Here is a 16,689-nt window from a genome sequence, read left to right as displayed (position 1 = left end):
CGAGGGCAGACCGGTCTTTGGCCTCTGGTCAGACCCGGAGAAGCGCCTCCATATAAACTGTCTGGGACTGATAGCGGTCGAGAAATACTTGATGTGTGCTACTCGATGTGTGCGTACCTCTGCCCAGTTTGCTCAGCACAGATGAGGAAGAGGACGCGCTTGATTACGAGGAAGAGGGGCAATCGTTAAATGCGTTGTGCCCAGTGTGTGCTTTACACATTTACACAGAAAGAACAAGAGGGTTCAGGGAGAGTGATCAGCTGTTCAGATTTTGGGCGAAACCACGTACGGGGAAGACAATTAATAAGCAGTGTTTGTCGCACTGGATAGTGGAGGCGATTTCGTTGGCATATTCCAGTAAGGGTCATGTGTCCCGATCTGGTTCACGTGCACACTCAACAAGGGGAATGTCAACTCCGTGGGCTCTCTTTAAAGGAGTCAAGATACAGGATATATTCTCAAACTTAAGCACATGCAGTATTGATTGTAGTAGTTTGAGTCATGACTCGTCCAGCCCTGGAGGCGGTGCTTGTGGTTGGCAGGAGACTTCGAGGCAGGTTATCTGGCAATACAAAAGTTAGGATATCCCTTAGTGAGACACCGAAACATATGCTTGAAAGAGAACAATAGGTTACTTGCGCAACCCCGGCTCTCTGATAGCATTAAGTGAGATGTCTCACCAGATCACCCTCCTTGCTGTGTGACGCGAGGAAGAGGTGAGCTTGTTTTGAATGTCATGATGATGTTGTGTGGCTCGTCTTACACTGAGGGGTGGGGTAGCCTCTCCCAGACACTACGTCATGTCGGTCAGCCAATTGGGGCTGGCGTAATGTAATAGGGCTTCTGAAGAATTAGTGGAAGGGGTTCCGATAGCAAGATTCCCATAGTGAGAGACAGAAACGTATGCTATCAGAGAACCGGGGTTACGCAAGTAACTTATTGTTTTGGTCTGTCTCTCTGTGTGTTGGTTAATAATAATAATGCATTTTATTTTTAATGCGCTTTTCTTTAACCTAAAGTACTACAGTGAAATAAAAACTAACACAACAAGTAAAGAACAAAACAATAAATTAAAAACAACCTTAAATAAATGCGTCTTAACTCTTTAAAATATTCCTAAGTAGAAGCATTTCTGATATTGAAGGGGAAGCGCATTCCATAACTTGGGGGCTGTAAATGAAAAAGCTCTTTCCCCCATGGTCTCAAGTTTACATGAAGCCTGATGAAGTAAAAGAGTGTTAGCGGAACAGAGAAAACGTGAAGGAGTGTATGGACTAATAAGAAAAACAATGATACACTGGTGCTGTTCCATGTAATGCTTTATCCGTTAAAATTAGCCTTTTGAAATCTATTCTAGCATTAATGGGAAGCCAGTGCCACTGTGAAAGCACAGCTGTAATTGTGTTCCAGAGGAGAGATACACGAGAGTTAACACGAGCAACAGAATTTTAAATATACTGTATTAAAGCCTGCTTAAAGATTTAGCTGGAAGGCCAGAGATCAAGGCATTACAGTAATCTAACCTGGATGTAATGAAGGCATCTATGAGCCTTTTTGCATCTCAAAAGTGAGAAAAGGTCAAAGACATGCAATGTTCCTAAGATGACAAAAGGCGATTTCTGAGATGCGTTTTATATGTGCATCAAATGTTAGTTGAGGATCAAAAAGAACACCAAGATTGCACACCTGTGAAGTGGGAAGCACCATATTAGAGTCAACAACCAAGTTAATATGATTAGCCTTACGAGTAGCCGCCTTCGTACCAAGAAGCATCAGCTTAGTTTGAGTCTGTCAATTTCAGGAAGTTATTCTTCAGGTTCTGATCTCTTCTAGACACTTAAAATAGTTAACGTATGGTGGACATTAGGGCTAGTAGTGATGTAGATTTGAGTATCATCCTCATAGCAGTGATATCCAAGGCCATGCTTCCTGATAATCTACCCAAGTGGAAGCATGTGCATACTAAATAAAGTTGGGCCCAACACTGAACCCTGAGGAACTCCCTGTCGAACAGGTACGGTATCAGATTTGTGATTTCCCAGGCTTACAAACTAGGCACAAGATAAAATAAGATTTAAAACGGTCCCAGAGAGCCTATCCAACAAAACAGAACGGCATAAGGTGTCAAAAGCAGCACTGAGGTCTAGCAAAACCAAGATACCACATACACCAGGCAGCTGCAATAAGGAGATAATTTACGACCCTCACTAGAGCGGTCTCAGTACTATGCCCTTTTTCTGAAACCAGATCGAAAAGGTTCAAGGAGACTGTTTAGTGCTAAGTGATTATTTAAGTGAGTAACCACATCACACTCCAGGACCTTAGCCAGAAATGGGAGGTTTGAAATAGGCCTATAGTTAGACAAGTCAGAAACATCACAAACAGGCTTCTGAAGGACTGGTGTAATGACAGTTGTTTTTAACTCTGTAGGAACAGATCCAGAACCCGATGAATTCACAATTGAAGTTATAGGAGGACAAATTGATGCAATTTGACTAGTTTTGTAGAGTAAAACCATGACTTAGTTGTAAACTAGTATAAAGATTCAAAAGCATTTAAAAAATGATCAGCAGTAAAAGTGAATTGATGCTGAATGGGAATTAATTTCTGTGTGTAAATGTAAGAGAACAGAACAAGACAGAACAGATGTTGATAAAAATGTTTTATGGTTCTTCACAAAACACAAGGTTCTGTTTACTGTACTGAGAGACATTGTGAAAAAAAGAGATCGGATTCACACACACACACACGGATATACAGTCTCTTAATGTGAATCAGTGACGGCATCTGTACTGGAAAGGTCACTTGAATACAAAAGTTACACATTTTAAGGCAGTATTAAAAGTCCTGTGTCAATGCCTAGTGACCACGATCAGTCCTGAGTTTAAAAGGGTCTCCTTCCTCTTCCTCTCCCGCCGCCTCTTCCTCTTCCTCTCGAACCGCCTCTTCCTCTTCCTCCCCTGTCAGAATGCAAGTGTCCAGCCGCCCGTCTGATCTTCCTCCTCTCATCATGATGGTCACGTTCAGCCTTCTGTTGAAATCGCTGCTTCTCCGTCTGTGCAAGTATAAGATGGAGTTAGTGGCGAACCCAAAATGGTCCACAACTCATCAAAAGGGATTTTTTTTTATAATTGGTAACAAAACTACTACTCTGATTAATCTTAGCAGTGTTGGGATGTGATGAACTAAAAGCAGCGACACAATAGACGTATCTCCACTGTTCAGTAGCACAATACCTCAGTGTTTTAAAAATAGTCTCTTTTCCACTAACATGAGACCTTTTCAAAAAAAGATCAGATTAGTGTGACAAAACTCACTCTGGCTATAATCAGATGCATTTTTTTGTGCTTTCTCTCCTAAGAGGCACTGGGAAACTTGATTCATTTTAGTGATTCATCAGCTTTCTTTAGTCATTCTTTGGTTTGTTCAGACAGTTCATAGAAAGAAACAGTTCAAAGAAATGTCCCAGCATGGTATTTATAGTAAAATACAGTCTTTAAATAAGTGCTGTGGTCCATCAGTGTATTCAGAGTCTTTTCTAGTTTTGTAAGTTGTATTTAGTGTTTAGTATTTAGTTCAAGTTTAAAGCGGTAAACCTAATTTAAATGGATTGGAAAACAACTACTGCTTAAACTTGTCATAGAGGTCCAAAAAAATCTACTATCAGTCTAGTGTTTTAACTCTCCCTTACTGTCGTTTGTTTGAGACGGTCAAGAACAAATTATGTTTTATAGACTATCATGCTATATTTTGTAAGATTTTTTTGTAAGTTTTCTGAGAAGTCTCTTCTGCTCACCAAGGCTGTATTTATTTGATAAAAAAAACAGGAATTGTGCTGTATTATTACATTTTAAAATAACCGTTTTCTAAAATACATTTTAAAATGTAATTTATTCCTGTGATCAAAGCTGAATTTTCACATGATCCTTCAGAAATCACTCTAATATGATGATTTGATGCTCAATAAATTTTTCTGATTATTATCAATGTAGAACAGTTTTTGCAGAAACCATGATATATTTTTCTCAAGATTCTCCAAAGAATAGAAAGTTTAAAATAAATTATTTCTAACATGTTTTTATTGTCACATTTAATGCATCCTTGCTGAATAAAAGTATTAATCTCTTTAAAAAATCTTTCTGACCTCAAACTTTGAACGATAACTGTGTTATATTAATTTGAGAGCAACAGCAGGTGAAGATAATCACTGAACAATTACAGAAAGTTTAAACATGACTTTAGTAGAGCTGGATTATAGTGCATGAGTCATTTTAATTGGCGCTTGACAGTTTGTTGTCGGTCTATGGAAAAGATCAGTGTGAAGATACTTTTGTTTGGTGTTCCATTGGAAAATCTATTAGCATGTCAGTGAACAGTTAAAAAGTTATTTATTTATTCATTCTAGGGAAGCACCGATATGAACATTTTGGCCGATATCGTTAATTCTTTATATTTGAAAGCCGATAACTGATATTGGCCAATAAATCTAAATCCACATTTTTATATAATTTTTGAGGGTCACAAAAATAAAAGTCTCACCATTAAAATCCACGTCCCAAGCACACAATTTTAATGTTGTCATTATAATTTTATGAAGCCTATATGACAGACTTGGGCTGCACATGTTGCACTTTACTGTATTTTCCTTTTTTGAAGCGATTTCAATCATATTTCAAGCTATTCAAACAGTGCGCATCTGAAGGAAATAATCCATTATTTATCGGCTTTAATATATCGTCCAAATAAGAAAATTTGGCCGACATATTAAAGCCGATAAATACATTAAACCTGAACATATATTGGCTGATATATATATATATATATATATATATATATATATATATATGATGGCCGATATATTGTGCATCCCTAATTCATTCCTTTAATGCAAAGAACATTCATGTATGTTTAGATTTTGTAAGGATCAGATGACCTCAGACTATCCGATTACTAAAATATTACCATGAACATCAAACAAAAGCAGCAGAGTGACTTGACTGGGTGATGTGTACAACCGACAGGAGGAGAATGGGAATTAAATGGGCGTGCAGGCGGTCAAAGGACAGAGAACAACGGTGAGATTTTCAGGGCATACTGAAGCCATTCTTCAGTCTCTGGTGTGAGTCAGCCGAAATCTGAGCTGGGAATGTGTCTGACCCAATTTTACCACACCGTCATCTTCATTTAACCACAGAGGGAGGAAGAGCTAGAAACAAACATATGACTAGGTCCGGGTTAAATGAAAAGGTTTTCCGCAAACCTGTAAGTAATGGCTTATGTAATTGTTTGATTGTAATCTGTTTTTACTCGTTCAGAAATGTCTAGGGTTACAACATCACAACTGTTCATTAAAGAAAATTCCCCCGTATCAACACACATTCAGTGCTCTGCAACTCAGCTGATCTGGATGACACACCAGTAGAGCTCAAACAAGTGTTATAAAGCATTAGTCTGCACAGGTGGCAGCTGGGATAGCCATCATCATGCTTACCTTCTTGAGCGTGAAAGTGAGCTGTTTGCTTCCAACTGCTGCGTCGCTGACGTTTAGCATCCCTGATCTCTCCTCCCGCTGCAGTCGCTCCTCCAGAGATGTCCTGTGTGACGGCAAACAGTGTTCAACTTTCAGCTAACAGCGACAGCAAAAGACATAAAAATCACCAACAAACAAAGAGCGTCTCTAGTAACGAGACACAACGGCACAAACACTCACCGCAGCGCAGCAACACAAAGTTGATTCTGCACCAATTTGATCTTATTTCTTATATTTAATGTAGGGCTGTCACTAACGGTCATGTTGGTAATCGAGTAATCCATATTTTGAGGATTAAAAGAGTAATCGGATATTTTTTGTGGTAATAAAATGGACCTAAGCAAAGACATAAGTGCGAGTGTGTGTATGTGCGAGTGTTATTCAGTGTTACTTGACAGTTTCATGCGCTTTAAGTATTTACCAGTGTTTATTAGTTATAAATGCTTCTGTTGTCTGCTGTGTTCACACTTAAGTTTTGTTAGACTACATTAAGGAAGTGTCCTGAGCCACTTCCGGTGTTTTGCCGGTTCCTCGACACGGGTTAATTGCAATTGAGGATGGTTTTAAATCGAGTACTCAAATTTAATCAAAGAATTGTGACAGGCCTAATTTTTAAAATATTTTTATTTTAATGTATATTTTTGGTACAATATCCAAATATACGTTGAATCAAAGGTCTTAATGATTTTCATATGTGTTCAAGGTAATTAAATCAACAGTTTTTAACTGAAAGAAAGTGTGAAAGTATTAACGTTAGCATGAGCCTAAGCGGCCTAGGTGACGTATTCTTTATAATAATGTACATTTAAGAATCATTCACAATAAAACTATGAATATGTATAATGCAAATTCGGTTTTAAAGTCACGGTTCGGTTCATTTTCGGTACAGTAAGGGAAAGAAATGCAAACATTAAACTGCTGGTTGTTTACTATTTTACTAACTTTAACAATTTGTTTACACTTTTTTAAACACTTTTTAATAAAATATAATAAAAATATATCTCAAATAAATAAGAAGAAATAAAATACTGCTGCAAAGTTCTCCACTAAATAAAATACTCTCAAACCAATATCACATAATAAAATATAATGAAAAATATAAATAACTATGGATTACAGTGCAGCATTACCAATCCCAGCTTGTAGGCCTGCTCATATTTAAAAAAATATATAACTTTTCAAAAGTGTAAAGTGCAGCATCAACAATTTCAGTTTTTAGACCTGCTCAGATTCATTAAACTTTCATGTTTTTTGTCAAAAAGATAAACTTGTCCGCATTGTCTGCAGAAAGGGAAGATCTGCTGGCAGTTACAATGTCTCCAGCTGTAGAAAATACCCTCTCGCTAGGGACTGAGGTAGCAGGTACAGCAAGGTAGTGCTTTGCTAACTTGGCAATATGAGGATATGTGGGCTCATTGGTCCTCCACCATTCAAGTGGGTTGGAATCCAGTGAAATGCAGTCCACAGCCTTATATAAGGTAACCTCTTCCTTCACCAGCTGCAAAGTAGGCTTGTTTCCCACCTGAGTCTTGAAGAGTTCACCGAACAGTTCAGCCATGGCTGACTGCTTGACAGGATGAGATGATGCCTCTGGGTGTTCTGTCACTGGGGATGAACTAACTGCTTTGGCCTCCTCACTCTGCAAAATAAAATGACAAAACTTTAATAAACTACTACTAATGGCACTGTAGCAGCAAGTATTTCAAATTATACAATACACACAAGCAAATTAACATTATACCTGTTCTTCCATGGTTGCAATCTCTGTGATGAGGTTGTTGTAGTTTCTTTCACGACAGGCATCATCCACATGAGGAAGGGCCTTGAACCTCGGATCAAGAACTGTGCATTTGTGGAGGAAGTCATGACAAGCAGAGTATCTGTTCTTCAGGTTTTCTGTGATGGCAGCCTTGATTTCTCTCACAGTTGGACTGTCTTGCTCATTGGGTGCCATAGAGTTGAGGACTGTGGTTTTGAGGGGGAGGATCATTGATACTGAAGGTGTGGATTCAGTGCTCATCAGTGTTGTGAGGTTTTTTAGTGGTTTAAGAACCTCAAGTACCTCTGCTATTTCCACATCCTGGTCAGACAACGTGCTTATGTCTTTATTCTTCTTGAGGGCCTTTTCTGTCAGTGCAGAGTACACAGCTGCTTGCTGTTCAAGGTACCTCTCAAGCATATCATAACTGGAGTTCCAGCGGGTGGTGACATCTTGAATAAGGGTGTGTTTTGGTATATTGAGCATTTCCTGTTTGCTCTCCAATATATGTGCAGCTGTTGGGCTACGGTGAAAAAAAGACACAACCCTTCTGACTCTACCTAGCAGCCTGGACACCTGGTTGAGACCTGTTGCTTTCTGTGATGCTAAATTAATTGTGTTTGCAAAACATCCAATTTGAGGGCCCAGTCCAGCTTCACTGACTGCATTGACAATATTCCTAGCATTGTCGGTTGTGACAGGAATTGTAGTTCCTGGCATCTCCAACTTCCACTCCAACACTGTCTCCTTAAGTCCCTCAGCCAGATTTGTGCTTGTGTGTTGTTCATAAATGGGGCGGGTTTGCAGAACATGGCTTACCATGTTCCATTCTGGAGTAATGTGATGGACAGTCACTGTTAAGTAGCTCTCTGTAGCTCTAGATGTCCATCCATCAGTTGTGAGTGCTACAGCAGATGCCTTGGACAGATCGTGGACAACAGCAGTTTTGGCCTGTTCATAAAGGGCAGGTATAACTTTTTGGCTGAAATGTGGACGAGAAGGAATTTCATACCTGGGCTCAGTCACCTTCATCATGTGCTTAAAACCAGTGTTCTCAACAACCGAGTATGGTCGTAGATCAGCTGCTATAAAAACACCAATTGCATTCGTTATTGCTTGTGCCCGATCGGAATTACCAGCAAAGGTCTGTTTAAATGCCAACGGGAGCTGCGTTTGAACTACGGTCGTTTTTTTCCTTGTAGTAGTGATGTTCACATTCGCGTGATGCCTTTTCAAGTGCGTTAACAAGTTTGAAGTGTTGCCAGCAACATACCCGATCATTACTGAGCAATGTCGGCACACTGCTTTCGCCTTATCGACTAGTCTTTGTCCGTTGACGTATTTCACTGCAAAACCGAAGTGTTCCCAAACAGGAGACCCTAAGGCTATGGGTGGGTCTTCAAGCTCTGACTTGTCTGCATTGGCCATGACGCTAGCTAGCGAGAGGCTGGGCTAAGCGTGTCGTGTATGTGGTTGTACAGTTGTACAGCGCGCGGTGCGGGATTTTTTTTTCACCCAAACAAACCTCAGCGGAAATCCCACCCTGCAGCCGATTTCATTGGTTTAGGTTACAGTGACGGGTAGGTTTAGAGATCAGTGTTTGGTGTAGACAATCTGTACAGTGATATGACCAATGACAACTTTAGAATCAGCTGCAGGGCGGGATTTCCACAACACGGAGACTTCCGACACTTAATATGTTCGTGTGGAAACCCGGAATTGACCTATGTTCCGCACACAAAACTAGTCTAATTTACGTGAATGATTGCATTCGGTACACATGTGCACCGTACCGAAAGTGCTGTACCGAAACGGTCCGGTACGAATACACGTACCGTTACACCCCTAATGCAAATAGATCGAATTTTGATCTCATGTTGACTTTAATATGTCAAAACCGTGCTAGGTTAGGTGCAAATGGTTAATCATGTAAAACCAAGTCTGGGAGCATCAGACAATAGTCTAGCACTTTTAAAAGCCATTAGGAGGTTCAGAAGGACATGCTCTCTATATTTGGCACGCTGCTTTATATGTGGCCCTGAGTCAACATGTGTTACCTGTCAATAATACACCACCCACTGAGTGTCAAGCGAGGGTAGCACAGGAGTGCTAGTATAGTTGTTTTAGTAGTTTCATTACAGCATGTACACATTTATCCTGTCTTAGAAGTAATAATAAAAAAGCACCATTTTAACTCTATTTTGGCTTTGTTAGAAGAATTATGAATCAAACCAAATTGGGACATTAGCATATTGTTACACCCCTAATGAATACAAGTGAAACTCGAAAAATATGAATATCGTGCAAAAGTTAATTAATTTTGCCGCATTGAGGCAGTAATTCAAGCAAAAGGGGCCAAAGCCAAGTACTGAGTACATATGCATGAGTATACTTTTCAGAAGGCCGACATTTCTGCATTTAAAATCCTTTTTTTTTATTGATTTCATGTAATATTCTAATCTTCTGAGATTTTGAATTTGGGGTTTTCATAATCATAAGGATCAAAATTATAACTTTTGCACAATATTCAAATTTTTCGAGTTTCCCCTTTAAAAGAGTTTCAAATATTCACAATCGATATGCATCAAACCGATATTTTTGACAACACTAGTCCCTTCCCTTTAAGCAATCCATCTTTAAAGACGACCTATTATGTCCTTTTTTAAAGTCTTAATTTTCTGGGTCTACTAGAACACAATATTTTCCCATATTGTAGCAGCTCCTCTCTTCCCAGTCTGTCAGTAACGCTCTGTTTAGTTCCTGTCTCTATGAAGCTCCTCCTTCTGAAAAGCACTGTGTGCTCTGATTGGTCGGCTGGATGAGTGTGTTGTGTGATTGGTCATGTGCTTCAAGTGTGACTAACACACTACTAACTAACTCAACCAGGCCCGCCCCTTTATTCTGCGTATTAATTATTTAAATGAGGAATATTGTGACGTGTTTGTTCACGGAAGAAACTCAAGACTAATGTGGAGGTGTTTCAGGAGTTCAGAAACACTGAAACTGATATAGAGAAGAACTCCCGCTGGAGGGACTTTGTGCTTTGAAATGACTTTTCATGCTCAAATAACATTAAATGCACTAAAGAAAGATAAACATGTGAAAAAAGCTTCTATAAGCTCAAGGTGGACTTAATTTTCTACAATGTGGTGCTATAAATGGTTTTAAAACGCATCTATGAGAAGAGGTAACTTACTTCTGCATCTTCTGCTTGTGGGAAACGTCTCTGAAGCTGCGAAACTCCTCTCCTGCTTTGATCTGGTAGAATCGAGGCTGGCTCTGGTTCTGATCTGAACTCTGTAAGTTGGTGTCTCGGTCCTGTTGCCTCTTCTCTTTCCTCTGGATGAAGCTGCGCTCTCGCTCCTCGGTCCGTAAGAGACGCCGCTGAACCCTCACCTCCTCCACCCAACTCTTATCGTCATCATCAGAGCTCTCCTCTTCCTCTGAGCCACGGCCTTCCACCTCCTCCTCTGAGCCGTCCTGCAAGAGAGACCACGAGGTTCAGAGAAATGATGCTCTACTTGTTATATTATTATCTCCCACAAATCAGAAGACGTTAGCTCTGTTCCTTGTGACCTGCACTTTCGTCAACACCAGTGTTATTTTTAGTATCACTGAGATACTACTGTAGTTTTTATTCATATTTTTTATTAATATTTTGTGTTTCCTTTTAAATGTTTAGCTTTAACGCTAAGTTGGGGCGTTACCCTGTTGTGTTTTTCAGGGTTATGACGACTAACTAATACAAAAAAAATGTCTGTTAATTGAAATAGTTAATTTCGATAACAAAATGATGAAAAAAATGTCAGTAACCAAACATCAACTTCCATAGTATTTTTTTTTTTCTACTATGGAAGAACGGCTACCTTCAACTGTTTGGTTACCGACATTCTTTAAGATATTTTCTTTTGTGTTCAGCAGAAGACAGAAACTCACACAGGTTTGGATCAACATGAGGGTGAGTAAATGATGACAGAATCTTAATTTTTGGGTGAACTATCCCTTTAAGAGCATAAATGCAATGATAAATCAGAGGTCATAAGCCTTTGTGTGTCTATGAAACAGTCACAGTGAGGAAAGTTTAAGCAGTCTGATACAAATATGCATGTTTTACTAGATAAATAAGAAACGCCAGTGTTTTGTTCAGCGCCAGCTCACCCACTGACTGTCGTGGAGCAGCATTATAATCAATGCAGGTCTAAATCAGAGGTTTATTGTGCAGCGCTGACAGCTTCCCTCATCACAACGAGAGAGTTTGTGAGGATGCAGTGACAGTCAGAGAGCTCGCGCTGAACCATTCAATCAATCTGATCATTCACAACAATACAGCCAGAGCTTCAGTGTGCTGTCGCTCAGCGCTCATCTTCTTTTGCATGGATATCCTACATAAACAATATGGCCCGCAACAATACACTACCGTTCAAAGGTTTGGAGTCATTAAGATTTATAAAGAAAATAAATGAATACTTTTACTCTGCAAGAATGCATTGAATTAAATAAGAAGTGACAGTAAAGACTTTTACATTGTTACCAAAAAAAAAAGTCAAATAAAAGCTGTTCGTTTTAACCTTTTTTTTATTCATCAAAGAATCATAAAATTTAGTTTCCACTAAAATATTCAGCAGAAATTATAATAAATCAGCATTGATTTTTGAAGGATAATGTGACACTGAAGACTGGAGTAATGATGCTGAAAATTCAGCTTCGATCACAGGAATAAATTAAATTTTACAATATATTCACATAGAAAGCCGTTACTATAAATTCGAATAATATTTTACGCCATATTGTGTTTTTTAATGTATTTTGGATTAAATAAATGCAGCGTGTAACGGTTCTCAGTAAAAAAATCCGAACCGCACTGTTCTCCAGCCACGCTTTCGGCACTCACTTGCACCGCTGTTCATCTCAAATCTGATGATAATAATAATTTGTTACATTTATATAGCGCTTTTTCTGAGACCTCGAAGCGCTTTACATAGAGGGGGGGGGGGGGATCTCCTCAACCACCACCAATGTGCAGCATCACCTGGATGATGCGACAGCAGCCATACCGTCGGTCAGTTTACCGTCAGTTTACCGTCCTCGTCCTCGACCACAGACCTCGGTTTAATCCGAAGGACGGTGCTCTTTATCAGTATAGTGTCCCCGTCACTACACTGGGGCGTTAGGACCCACACAGACCACAGGGTGAGCGCCCCCTGCTGGCCTCACTAACACCTCTTCCAGCAGCAACCTGGATTTCCCAGGAGTCTCCCATCCAGGTACTGACCAGACTCAGCCCTGCTTAGCTTCAGTGGGCAACCAGTCTTGGGCTACAGGGTGATATGGCTGCTGGTCAATGTATCTACAATATAGGTTTGTTGAAAATAACGCATAAAACAGACAGACCGTTCCGCTAATGTATGTTTCTGTCGATGGATACGCATTCTGGCTTCCCAAAATGTTACAATAAAAAATTTGGACAAATCAGTCACTCTTTGTAAACTCTGTTAGTGAGTGTCATATGCTCTATATGAGCAGTCGTTTACCCGTCATCACCCGGGTGTTCATAGCGCACGAGCGCAGGCAAGACCTGAACAGCACATGTTGCTAACTGTGTTTAAACTAAACTACTTTAAGCATTTAAGCATGAGAAGATGTGTGCGTGAAAACAGAAAGAAATGAGCCCTGATATATTGAAGGGCAGGAAAATGTGACATTTATTATAATGGGTTTATGTGAAGATTGTTTTAAGTTCACAAATTAAAGGTATTGTATTTTGTAAAGCCTACATTTAAAAAAAATTTATAGTTTTCAAATATACTGTAATGCTGAATGGCTAAAATTTAAAAAAAATAAAAATTCTAGAGACATAGCAGCATCGGTGATACCATTGATACAAAAAGATGGCATTTAAGATGGTTTAAATATACTGCATGTTGTTTCTAGATTAATTTGCAGATTCAATGTGAAATTATTACAATAATATATTAAACACTTTAAAGTTAGGTGCAGTTAATCGGGATTAATTACAGGAAGATGCGCGATTAATTCGTTTTTTTTTATTTTTTTTTATCAATTGACAGCACTAATTTATAATTGTCATCTTTTATTTAAATATTATTCATGTATTTGTTCCCCACTGTAATGATCTTCTCTAAGCTGGATACATGCGATACTGCCTAAGAATTTGGCCAAAATGATCTTATATCTTATTAGGCAGCATTATGACGCCTATCTTTTCAAACGGACTTTGGGACACATTAAAATAGTCATTAGGTTCTGGAACAGAGCAGTAAAAAGTGCCGGATTGAAGTGACGATGTTGTGTACCTGCTCCTCTCGCTGGACAAGCTGGCTGAGTTTCTTCCTCCGCTTCTCTCCCAATTTTGACACGATGGGGTTCAGCAGACGAAACTCCTCGCTCCGCTCATCCACCTGGTACTCCGGGTTCTCGAACATCACCTTGAAACGGTCGTCCATCAGGAGATTGTCTACGGCCTTGGAAAGACAAAAAAATAAAAGCAAAATTTTGAAAAGGAGACAAAAAGATTTAAAAGATGACTAAAATATTTCTAAAGTAAATCAGTGTGAAAGAAACATTGCCCACATTGGCCTTTTTCTTCCTCTTCTTGCTTGGAAGTTCACTTTCCTCCATGAGTTTCAAGGCCATTTCCTTATTGACCTTGGGCAGCTTCTGTTCAGAGATAGGAGAGAGAGAATAACCGTCAAAGCATTGACGATAACAGACTCTGAGGAATTAGAAACATTACATTCACTCAACATAGGGCTCTATCATTTCAGGAATCCAGTCATAAGAATTTGGATAATTTTGAATGAATAAATAAAAAGTAAGGCTGCACACAGATATGGACGAGTGTCTGTGAATATAAAAACACAAAAAAGAATATTGATATTGCAATATGAAATCTGCACATCTCTGTGAATGAGCGGCACAGTTTCGTCAACTACATATCCTCAAGCTAGACTGTAATACTGGCTCAGATATCATTGATAACACATTAAAGTTAATAATTCTTCTTGGGAAGTTTCATATACATAAAGCTAAAGTAATGTCTATAACACACTCCTTTAATTTTTTTTGTAAAGATCTTAAAATATTCCATGACTCATTGAATTCAATCACTAGAAATAAGAAATGCATAAAAAGATCTTGTAAGCCGCGCTATATTGGTCCAATGGCGGTTTCCAATAGCACGGGGAAGGTTTCTTGCGCGTTCCGTCTTTCCAGCATCTCAAAGTAATTTGGGTTAAATGCAATACATTTCTCATATGTATTTACTCGTTATTTCATCTGACTCCATAAATGAAAGGTTTTTATAATATCTATGCATCACTAAAAGTGAGCGAATGTTTGATTATTACTTTTAGAGTATTAAATGAACAAGGTCAAAATCAGTTTGAATAATCAAATGTAACAATTTATTAATTTTGTATCAGGTCAATTGTATAATCAATTCAAATATAATCAATATAAAACATGAATAAAAAGAAGAGATGTGAACCTAACCTGATGCAAATACATGAGGCTGGAAGTCTCGGTCACTCCCAGCCATCACGGGCCAGTCTAGATACAGAAAGCGCCTCGATTCCTCTGCCGCATTCCATTAAATAGCCAAAACCTCTTTCATATGTTAACAATGGGAATTTACATTCAGAGTTGACACCTTTTAGGGGTAGGAGACGACCATTTGCCTAGAGACAACCTTCCTTTGTGTGCCAGTTTCTCTAAACTTCTCAAAACCTGATTTATTTTTGTTTAAACTAGTTGGAAATGAGACATTTGTACCACTCACTCTGAGACATAAAAAATGATACTAAACATAATAATCATTCACATTAAACCACATATATATTCGTGTGTGAGTCTTTAGGCGTGAGAGGGAGTGAGACTGTATGGGGGAGGTCAGATGTTAATTTCCAGCAAGGTCCTTTGTTTCATAGACCAGTCTATCCCTCCAACCAGTTTCTCCAGCCTTACAATCTCTTTTGTTGAAAAAAATAATTTGTAGAATGTAATGCTTTACTCTGTATTAGGTAAGATCTGTTATACGTTTCCCCCAATCTCTGTTTGTCTTATGTTTGATGTTAAATGTCATTGTAAACTTTTAAAGTAAAAAAAAAAAAAAACACATATCCTCAAGCTTGTTAAAGGAATAATAAAACATTTCAAAGGAATCGTTACTGTCACAAGCTGGGCTCGAACTCTGGTCTCAGGTGTGGAGAGTGAGGGTTCTACCACTTAGCCACAGAGGTGATAATGTTGGACCCAAACGAAACACTCAAGGCAAAACTCCAGGCAAAGTAGATTTATTAAAAAAAAGGTACTTTGCAAGTCCAAAAAAATCCAACAAAAGTTCTTCTCACAAAGAGGTATTAAAAACAGGTAATCCAAAAATAAAAGGTAACAGGAGAGAAATAAAATAACCCCACGAGGGGAGAAAAACACAATCAAATAACTCAGAATAGCTTACTTGGAATAGCTTAGGTGACTTGGAAGGACTCAAAATCACAGCAAGGAGACACATAGCCAGGACTCAAAAACCGAGTGAGGAACAAGGGGAAAAAACACAGCTTAAATACTCTAGGGGAAACAAGACACAGGTGACCTGAATAACGCTAACAAGAAGAACTAAAGCAGAGGGGAACACAGGTGACCTCTAGAGGCCCGGAGACAAACAACAGGAGGCAGGATGCTGACAGGACCCCCTCCTCTAGGAACGGCTCCTGACGTTCCTACCAGAACACCCTGGCTTACAGGTGCGAAACTCTCGAATCAAACTTGGGTCCAGGATGTCCTTGGCTGGAACCCAGGAGCGCTCCTCTGGCCCGTAGCCCTCCCAGTCCACCAGATACTGCAGAGAGTTCTGGACCCTCCGGGAGTCCAGTATCCGGCGCACTGTGTAGGCTGGCTGGCCGTCAATGATCCTGGGAGGTGGAGGGGGTCTGCGTGGGGGGGCAAAAGGAGAAGACAAGACAGGTTTTAGTAACGAAACATGAAAAGTGGGGTTAATTCTGAGGGAGCGAGGGAGAAACAAACGATAAGAAACAGGGTTAACTTTCCTTGCTATGCGAAAAGGGCCAATGTACTTCTGGGAAAGCTTCTTGGATTCAACCCGGAGGGGCAGGTTCTTCGTGGCCAACCAAACTCTTTGACCAGCTCGGAAATTAGGGGCCATCCGGCGACGGCGATTAGCCTGGCTTTGGTATCTCTGGGAGGTCCGAGGGAGGGTACGTCTGGCCTTCTTCCATGTCCGCCTACAGCGTAGGACAAAGCGCTGGGCAGAGGGAACACCAACTTGCACCTCTTCCTCTGGAAATAATGGAGGGGTGTATCCAAACTGGCATTCGAAAGGGGACAATCCAGTGGCCGAGGACTGGAGGGTGTTGTGGGCATA

The 16,689-nt window shown here is 39.6% G+C and overlaps 2 protein-coding genes across 2 annotated transcripts in view; both read right to left on the bottom strand.

The window, feature by feature from the left end:
- Positions 1 to 2,669: 2,669 nt before the first annotated feature.
- The window catches only part of LOC307009498 (nucleolar protein 10-like), a gene marked incomplete at its 5' end in the record, with an annotated part of 45,552 nt that continues 31,532 nt past the window's right edge, over positions 2,670 to 16,689 (bottom strand). Inside the window, 5 exons of the mRNA XM_079633291.1 lie at positions 2,670 to 3,055; positions 5,492 to 5,594; positions 10,486 to 10,769; positions 13,604 to 13,771; positions 13,881 to 13,967. Coding sequence (XP_079489417.1) covers positions 2,885 to 3,055; positions 5,492 to 5,594; positions 10,486 to 10,769; positions 13,604 to 13,771; positions 13,881 to 13,967 — 813 coding nt within the window. The 3' untranslated portion in view covers positions 2,670 to 2,884. The remainder of the gene's footprint in view (positions 3,056 to 5,491; positions 5,595 to 10,485; positions 10,770 to 13,603; positions 13,772 to 13,880; positions 13,968 to 16,689) is intronic.
- LOC307009193 (E3 SUMO-protein ligase ZBED1-like) lies at positions 6,612 to 7,553 on the bottom strand. Its single transcript, XM_079632781.1, has 2 exons — positions 7,272 to 7,553; positions 6,612 to 7,169 (listed from the first exon to the last, which is right to left on the bottom strand). The coding sequence occupies exons 1-2, from the start codon at positions 7,548 to 7,550 to the stop codon at positions 6,765 to 6,767; spliced, it is 684 nt and encodes a 227-aa protein (XP_079488907.1). The 5' UTR covers positions 7,551 to 7,553; the 3' UTR covers positions 6,612 to 6,764.

The sequence above is a fragment of the Phoxinus phoxinus genome, assembly GCF_949152265.1.
Source record: "Phoxinus phoxinus genome assembly, chromosome: 13".
Classification (NCBI taxonomy): domain Eukaryota; kingdom Metazoa; phylum Chordata; class Actinopteri; order Cypriniformes; family Leuciscidae; genus Phoxinus; species Phoxinus phoxinus.
This window is presented reverse-complemented; position numbering and strand designations above follow the sequence as displayed.